The sequence below is a fragment of the Leptodactylus fuscus genome, chromosome 8 (genome assembly GCF_031893055.1).
Source record: "Leptodactylus fuscus isolate aLepFus1 chromosome 8, aLepFus1.hap2, whole genome shotgun sequence".
Classification (NCBI taxonomy): domain Eukaryota; kingdom Metazoa; phylum Chordata; class Amphibia; order Anura; family Leptodactylidae; genus Leptodactylus; species Leptodactylus fuscus.
In genome coordinates this window covers 21317855-21327587 of record NC_134272.1, presented here as the reverse complement: position 1 = coordinate 21327587, position 9733 = coordinate 21317855, and the positions used below count along the sequence as shown (strand labels likewise).

Sequence of the window (9733 nt, the reverse complement as noted above, 5' to 3'; positions counted from 1 at the left end):
ACAGCGGTAATCCCAACAGCATCACATTTCAAGGAATTGAAGCTGTTAAATTGGACATTAGGGGAGGTGATGTTGATCGTGTTCTTCTACAACGTGAAGCACGATGGACCTATCGGCTTAAAACTATTAAGCCGTTGGGATTGAATGATGCCATATCATTCACCTCTTTTTTATAATACATCTTTTGTCCAAATGATGTGTCCCGCCGTAATGGTCTCCCATAAGCCTGCGGACTATGAAAGCCCGGTTTATTCGATTTTGGCTCTTAGTGTCCTAGGATAGCCAGTTAGGCAGCTATAACACTCTGCATTATTCCCCATATGTCCGAACAAACCTGGAAGCGAGGGGAAGTTTTTCAGAATTTGGGACTTACCCTGGTCATCTAATGATACATTTCTTTTTCCTCAATTGGGTGGATTAATATACTGATCAATGAGAATTTAGATTTATATCTATCCCCAATCATATTTAACAACCTGTACGTTTGGCACAACACCTAAACCACAGGATAGCTGTGAAAGCAGCACTGTGGGTATGAGGGAAGGACTATTTTGATTTATAAGGGGAGGGATCAGATGTTCTACACATTGACCCATCACTCCCAAGAGATGGTCCACTATAAGTTGGTGGTTACAACTGTGCTTAATGAGACAGCTGTTTAATAGACAAAATAAATTGGTTGTGTTCAATGGTTGTTTGCAGCGTAAAAAAGAAATGCTGGTTAGCAATGTGTAGCTCAGATGTGCTTTGGTACACTATATGATTAAGATTGTCCATTGTATAATCTGGGGACATTATGCATTAAAAAACGCGGTATCATGTTCACATTGTTGCGTTTTGTTTTTTTTTTGTTTTGTTTTGTTTGTTTTTTTTTTGTTTTGTTTTGGGTTTTTTTGTTTTTTTTTCCATCTAGACAACGCAAAAGTATATCTGCAATTTGTGAGATGAGACACTAAAATTGCAGCTGTGGAATACTGATACCGAAGGGTTAAAACATTGGGCTATACACATAATGGTAGGATCAACCATATATGGCTCTACACATACCACAGTGTATATACAGACAACTCCTTTTTTTTAAGGTGGTCTGGTTTGATAGGGATATGATACAAATGGTCAGTAATGACATTTAGAATCCACGGCTGTAATCTGACAACATCCAGATTTATTTACTTAGCCCATCTGTGTATGATGTTAGAAGGCGGTTACAGTCTGTGACGGAAGCTCAATCAATCAGGACGTGGAGGCGGGGTCTGCTGGAACGCCTCCACTGCCAAGAGCCCGGAATTGGCTGACGGCAGAAGCTATAGACATATATATAGAGCCCTGTCTGCAGCGCTCGCTGGCTTAACATCAAAGCATCAGCGTCCACCATCAGGGCGCTGAGAACTGCGGTTGTAACCGCACCTCTGACCGTGGGGTGATTAGTCAAAATTATTACTCTCCTGATGAGTCTAGTGTGAAGGCTGCACTAGATGAAACGCGTAGAGAGGAATTTCTAGGGCTAGATCAGTAACAACAGACGCACTGGCCGAGCTGAGCTGCAATATATCTAGCTAAGGCTGTATGTCAGAATAGGTCAACTGACTAGCTCTATCATACAGAGGAGAGACGCTGAAGCAACAATGTGTCTCTATCTGACCCCCGACCATATGGAATGTTGAGCAGGACATAGCAGGTAGCTGAGAGCTTTATAGCTGCTGTGACCCTTTGAGCATCAATATCAATAATCTAGGGACATTGTAGATGCTATATCCTCTGATATCATTAGGATCTTGGTATTTTCCCTAAGTAACCCTTTAGTGTGACTGGATTAGTGAGTTAATAGACTGAAAGGGTGGGGGAGTGTATTTTCACTAGCTCTGCAACCTGATATGGTAGCAAGGACCCTCCCCACCACACTCACATCTCAGCTCGAATGCTAGTGAGCTAAATTGTGGCTCAATCCAGTTTATAACTAATGCTCAAATAGTTTTAGGCTTGCAATCTAGTGTTGCTGTATCTGTATTCCAGGTGACTAGATCTAGGTCACTCTGGAATGAAGTGTTTACTCCGGGTTTCCCAGACCAACTGAGTATGTGAGCTGGTGATACAAATCTTAAAGGAGTAACCTTGTGTGTTTGTGGTTATATATATGTTTTTTTTTAAAAGGAATCCAATAAAATATTGAGTTTTATTAAATATTTTTGCCACTTTTAGTTTTTATTAAAACTAGTGCTGAATATTTGGTAGGATATGAAAGCTTTTGACAACTTATCTAGAAGATACAATACTTTGCAGGACCCTCTGTCCATTGACAGCTGCTACAGATGATACAGGCTATACACATTGGGGTAGATTAATAGTCCTGACGGTTTTCTGGTGTGTAAGGCATGTTAAAAGTATCACATTTTTGTGCAAATTGGGTTTATCCGCCATGTTGGTGCTTTCTGTTATCTCCCTATTGATTTTATTACAATGTAATATGGAATACCAAGCGAAGATCACTCCGTACAGAGAACTAATGATTATGACTATGAAGTCTTCCTTCTTTCTCTTCCATTTCCTTAGCTGCTATGGACTTCTAGTATATCTTCTCTTCTCAGCAGATGTGTGTCTACGTCTGTAATATATTACTGTGTATTATCCTGTATCTGTATTATCATGCTGCTGTAACACGCTGAAATTTCCCCACTGTGGGACTATTAAAGGATGGGTGCTGGGTGCTGATGCCAGCTGGGTGCTGATGCCAGCCCCGACTATATCTATAAAACATAGTGTATGACACTGTCAGGGCTCCAAGGACTATATCTATAAAACATAGTGTATGACACTGTCAGGGCTCCAAGGACTATATCTATAAAACATAGTGTATGACACTGTCAGGACTCCTAGTACTTTCTATATTAAAAAAAAAATAGTGACTGATACGGTAAGGACTCCTAGGACTCTACATAAAAAATAGTGTATGACACTGTCAAGATTCCTAGGATTCTCTATATAAAACATAGTGTATGATATGGTAAGGAATCTTTCTCACTTGTACATGATTTTTGACAGAAGCTGAAAAAATAACAAAAATTGGCAGAAAAGGTCAGAAGAAAAAGAGTCTGCTCATGATAAAAATCTTCTCCAGTCTTAGAGACTTTGTAGTGTCTTCTCCTTACCTGTAGATGTAAAGTTCTCAAGATCTGCCCCACATTCAGGGGAAGGTGGAGGAATATTTACAAGGTTGGTGAAGGTCACATCTGGCACCAACATCTGGATCCATGATGTGTAGGCCGGTACCAGGGTGTACACCCCAGGGCGATACGATTCAGCACAGCCATAACCCCAACTTACAACTCCAGCTTGGTACCAGGCACCCTGTACTTTACACACTAGGGGTCCCCCGGAGTCTCCCTGGAAGACAACAATGGTATACAATATCTTCAGAACAGAACAAACAGATCAGTGAATCAGAGTCAGTGGAAATCATGCAAATAGATGTGATAAAACCATCCTGATCTGGCAGGTGGACCAAAGGAAAGCAAAGTTGAAGGTTCTGTACTAAAGGTGAAATTTCTATGACATTCTGCCGGAACCATCTACATACAGTAGCCATTGACTTGGTGGTCCTGTCCAGACACTTTCCTCCATTTGCTGTAATAGGTGGGCTTCCCGTAATAATGGACTATACATATTCTGTGCTCCACACGTGACTTTTGTAGACACTTTTTTGTATCTTGTCCAACAAGGTGATGTGGTCTTTCAAGATAGGGTTGAGCTAAAATTTTGGCACATTCAAACTCAGCAAATAAATAGGTGGTAATACTATAAAGATGGATCAGATTTACAACTCAGCTCCAGTTACTGTGATAAATCGGCATAGACTTTCTAGTTTAAGGTCACAGTCTATTACATAGTCCATTTTCTCAATTATTATTGCGTATCACAGGAACCTACAGGCGACTCCAATAAAAGGTGGTGGCCTCATTCATTCTGGCATGATAGGAATGTTTTTTACTTACCTGGCAGGAGTCCTTGAATCCATCTTTGTAACCAGAACATATCATGTCTTCCAGTATGATGGGTGTGCTGCTGTCGGTGTCAGAGTACATATGGTAGTAGTTATCACATGTTACTCGGTCTATGATTGGAGTCATCACCTTCTGGAGCGTTTTTGGATATGGTAAGTTCACTGGGAAATGTAAGGGAATTAATAGATCTGAATTATTTATGAGGAATCCTGGAACATTCATCCCCCCAATAAGGATATGACAATATTGTAGTTCGATGCGCTTAACCCCTTGGTGATCAGCTGCTTACACGCATTCCTATGGCAGCGAGGTATTCACTCATCTCTAATACTTAATGGGGGAATTTATAATGAGGAAAATATTTAAAGCCAGTTGTGCTGGATATTTTTGGTGTAAATTGCACTAAATGCATTAAATGTTGTGCAATGTTTGATAGATTTGTTGCAACGATCAGCAAGCCCCAGTTCAAATCTGTGTTTGGGGAGTCCGCTTGGGGAACGGAATACAAACGCATTAAAAAGGGGTTAGCTAAGAAACCACACGGACCCATAGACTATAATGGGGTCCTTATATTTTCCGCAAGGTGTCCGCACAAATCATGCAGAGAGAAAAGTCCTGCAAGCAGCCATCAGACATCTCCTCTTATGGATTTTACACTGACTGCCACAAAGAAACCTGAAAAGTAAGAGTATACATGCCGGCTACAGAAGACAAACATTCAATAACATAACATATGAGCAGTTTGTAAGGAATAGAGCCCCCTTTTGCAATGTGTTACAGGGTTCAAATACACTCAATGCCCCCCTATACACCATCAGAGGGTATTTTATTAAACTTTGCAAGAGACAGTATTGCAATGTATTATGTTAGTGATTGTTCCTCCTAGCGTTCAAGTCCTATTCTGGTCTAAGTAAAAATGTAAGGAAAAAAAAAAAGAGCATAAAATATTGTATAGTATTGAAAAAAAAAAAAAAAAAAAAAAAGTCAATTTCCCATTCAAATTTGTTTTAGTCCAGAAAAAAAAGTGGCATATTTGGTACTGATGTGCCTGTAATAACCCATTCTATAAAAATGACCCATTATTTATCTTGCTTAGTAGAAGCAATGAAAATAAAATAAAGGGCATATTTGACAAGACAAAATTGTTGAAAAAAAATTAATAAAAAGTATGGACACTCAAAATAGTACCCGGAAAATAAAGCTATCCCACAAAACTTGAGTCCTTGTCTGCTCCACCAATGGGAAAAGAAAAGTAAAATCTGTCTCTCAGTGACACTGAAATAAATTAGTTTTTGCTTGGACTTTATAGTGAATAAATGGTACAACACAAAAAACCCAAAAATCTAAATATAGTATGGTCATAATTGTACTAGAATTGTAGAAGAATTAAGTTTTGCTACATAATGTACTGACAAAAATTAAAACAAAATTTTCTAAAAGAAGATGGAAATATTGTTGTTTTTCATTTTACTCAGAAAAAGTTGATACAATCTGATCAATATGTTTCTTAAAATAGAAAACAGAAAAATCCAACACATCCTGCAAAACATAAGCCCTCTTACGATAAAATAGGGCCATGCCCTTAAGTGTCTTTATTTTCACTGTATTAAATTTTGCACCTATATAATCATTTGGGTCATAAACTCCAGGAAAATTGATAAAACTGCCCCTCACCTCCTGAGTTTATTGAGCCCCAGCCGGTTACCCAGCATTCCATGCCACAGGAGAAGGAGACGGAGGCCGATGGTAGACAGATGGGCATGATATACTTGGTGTAGGTGACAGGACTGAAGAGCTTCACCAGAGCGATGTCCCCTTTGGATTCAATACTTGTATACAAGGGATGTACAATGATGTCACTAACATTCGAGATGACGGTATGATTATCTGGAACTGATAACTGGTACGTCCCCAGGTATACGGTGTAGTAAGGGGGATAGACAGAGCTGGGAATGATAAGATGTGATGATCATATACAATGTAAAGTGACACAATATAATACAATATTCTCTTATCTATATCATGTATAAAAGATGTATTGCCATATATAACACTTACTATACAAAGCAGTGAGCGGCAGTCAGGACCCACTGGCTGGAGATCAAGGACCCACCACAGATATGAGAACCCTGGTACCGCAGACTGATCTGCCAGGGCCATTCTCCATCCGCAGCGTCCGTGCCCCCTACTATCCGGTTATTGACCAATGGAGATCCGCACACAGGTGGGGAGGGGGTCGCTGGAATGACATTCAGGTAATACAGATAATAAAATACCATAATGAACGACTGTAGAAAAGTGAAATTGTATTAATTAAAAAAGAAAAAACTACTACATTGTATTTCTGGTAATAAAAAGGAAATCCATTCTCCCTCTATGGTCTATGGAGCTTGAAATCAGTGACTCAATGTATGGAATGGGTAATCGTCTCATCTCCATCCATTACAGTGAGATAAGGGGTTAATTTATAGAAGAACCAAATGAGTAGGAACAAATACCCTCGTCATCCATCAGGTATGGTATGTGCAGAGGTATTCTCCTCTAGGTGACAAGAACAAGTTATGAGTCTATGAAATGAGACACATCACGGAATGGAAGAGGCCTCAAGCATCTCTTTGGGAGATCTATGTAAAGCATAATGCAACTGCGGGCTGGAGGCCAAAGAGGAATGCCCCAAATGTATAAATAACACTACTAATAAGAAAAGTAGGGAAAGGAGCATTATACATTTCTTAGTAAAATCAGTTGTAAAGTAACGTTTAAGAGATCCCACCAGTGTATAATAGACGGATTGGGACCCTATCCCACTATTGTGAACCCGATTTCCTACCACACTACCTTATACAGTTGTAAAGTAAGGGCAGATCAACTTTTCCAGACCTATCTGTGACATATTTTTTGCACCTATCAAAATAAATTTTGTATAAAGAGTTTATTTCTATTTCTTTTGATGTTTTTTAGTACAAGTCCTGGTGTCCTAGCAGCGTCTTCTCCTCACCTGGTGATGTAGAGTTCTTAACACCTGTGCCACAGACAAGAGAAGGTGGAGGAATATTGACAAGGTCAGTGAAGGTCACTTCTGGCACGTAGCTCTGGATCCATGATGTATAGGCTGTAACCCGGGTGTACACAAAAGGGCGATACACTAGAGCACAACCAATTCCCCAACTAACAAGTCCAACTTGGTACCAGGCACCCTGTACCTTACACACTAGTGGTCCTCCTCCGTCTCCCTGGAAGACATTAACGATTCAATGGAAATTCACACAAACTGAGCAATATTTTCAGAACAGAATTGATCGATTTGTAAGATAGTGGAAAATATTGCAAAATAAGTCCTAAAAACATCAGCCTGATCTAGTAGATCCAAAAAGAGAAAAAGACATGGCCCGCACATCCCAGTCTTATACGTTGATCTAGTGCTTCTCAGCAAATTCTACAATACTGAACATGAGGTTCTTAGTATACATATTGATCAAGGTGTATAAGCCCACTAGCCACTTCATGGTAACCTCTTTATAGTGGGTCCCTACTCTACTGAGTGTCTATATGGTGTCTGCTGCTCCTGTGGTGCTGTACCTGTGCAACCCAGAATCTGGGGGCTTGGTCTGGTGGCAAGGGTGTTGCCTGACCACTGGGTCACTCCTCCTGTGGGCGCCGTGTTGTGGTTGTGTGTACCCAGTAGGGACCCACTATAAAGAGGTTGCCGTGAAGTGGCTAGTTGGCTTATACACCTTGATCAATATTTATACAAAGAACCTCATGTTCAGTATTGTAGAATTTGCTTAGAAGCACTAGATCAATGTATAAGACTGGGATGTGAGGGCCACGTCTTTTGTGGATACTAATCTAGTAGATAAACCAAAAGCAAAACTTAATATTCTGTATATACTCGAGTATAAGCCGACCCGAATATAAGCCGAGGCCCCTAATTTTATCACAAAAAACTGGGAAAACTTATTGACTCGAATATAAGCCTAGGGGGGAAATGCAGCAGCTACTGGAAAATTTCAAAAATGAAAATGGTCTGAGTTTTTGGGTGCAGTAGTTGCTGGGGAAGGGGAGGGGGTGTTTTGATTGTCTGTCTGCCCCTTCCCTAAGCTTGAGGACTGGGTTTTTTTTCCCCCTCTTGTAATTCAGCCTTTTTTTTTTTTTTGGTTAACTCGAGTATAAGCCGAGGGGGGCTTTTTCAACTATGCTGAAAAATTTGGCTTATACTCGAGTACATACAATTTTAGCAAATCTGCTTTTATTGAATATTTCAAGGTATAAGCAGAAAAGTACAGACAAATATATGATATATAAACCTTATCCAGCAGAATAAAATACAAAAATACCAATAAGAAACAGATGGTGTATAATGAGGTATTGTTTGTGTATACAGTATAATGTAGCATCATGTAGTATTCTTTATTTGTCCATAGATATGGCAGTATAGTAATGTAGCCTATTTCAGAGACCCGTCATAGGGGTGCACATGTTCTTCTCTGTCAGAGAGGTACAATTTGTAAAATACATAATGCAAATAATGTACAGCAATGAGTGCCCGTCTTACTACCTATGGAAGAACGCACAACACATGGGAACGCATTTCTCAATTTACAATACGAGTTCATCTCCAGCATTTTCCACCACATATATCTGCTCCATAGACATGCTTGTACTTACCTGGCAGGAGCCCTGACCTCCAGCTAAGTATCCGGAACATATCATGTCATCTTGGATGATAGTTGTGCTACTGTTGATAGTGGAGTACATATGGTAGTAGTCATCACATGTTGCTCTGTCAATGAGCGGAGCCATCACCTTCTGGAGAGTCTTGGGGTACGGTAAACCGACTAGTACGACAATGGATTCAAATTAGAAAAGACGAAAACTCAAAGACCTTAATAAGAAGATAATGACATTGGAGCTCAGGCAAGGCCTTCAGAACAGCAATAATACTCTATAATATAGAACCATATAGGGGAGGATATCACTGTATCATGTCTTCTAAGAAGCCCTAATGTGTCTTATAAGGAAGAGATGGTATCGTGACTTATTAGATCAGTAGTAAGGTTCCTTCACAACGCCTCACTCTTCTCACTAACTGGGCCATCCCAGGATCAAAAACTGGAGCAATGAAGTAATACCTTATTATCAACCCAAATGTTCTTGTGACTATGGTGCTATGTCCTTAGTATATAGGATTCTGAAGTCACCTATTCCAGCCTTCATCCATATCTACCTCCTGTTATAGCCTTCACCAGATACCCCTTTAATGCCATGTGCCAGTCAATGATGGGCTTAGTAGACCAAGTGCCAGACACGAATATTTGTCAAACCTTAAAGTTTAGATCTTTATAATCATATAACTTCTATTTTATTACCTCCTGCGAATACATTTCCCCAGCCGGTTACCCAGCATTCCATGCCACAGGGGAAGGTGACGGAGGCCGATGGCAGACAGATGGGCATGATGTACTTGGTGTAGTTGACAGGATTGGAGAGCTTCACCAGAGCGATGTCTCCTTTGGTTGTAACACCGGCATACATTGTGTTTACGATGATGCGACTAACATTAGAGATGACGGTATGATTATCCATCACTGATAATTGATATCTTCCCAGGTATACGGTGTAGTCAGATGGATTGTTAGAGCTGGGAATAAAATAATAGGATACAATGATCATATAGGACCTAAACTGATAGAAAACAAAAGTGTACAACGGGGCAGATTTACTCAAAGGGAGTC

The 9733-nt window shown here is 40.0% G+C and overlaps 1 protein-coding gene across 1 annotated transcript in view; it reads right to left on the bottom strand.

Moving 5' to 3' along the window:
• Positions 1–9733, bottom strand: part of LOC142217179 (transmembrane protease serine 9-like) — a 73988-nt gene that overhangs the window by 42978 nt on the left and 21277 nt on the right. The window contains exons 2-4 of the mRNA XM_075285369.1: positions 9368–9639; positions 8667–8836; positions 3147–3381 (exon numbers count right to left, since the gene is read on the bottom strand). Of these exons, the coding sequence (XP_075141470.1) occupies positions 3147–3381; positions 8667–8836; positions 9368–9639 (677 nt within the window). The remainder of the gene's footprint in view (positions 1–3146; positions 3382–8666; positions 8837–9367; positions 9640–9733) is intronic.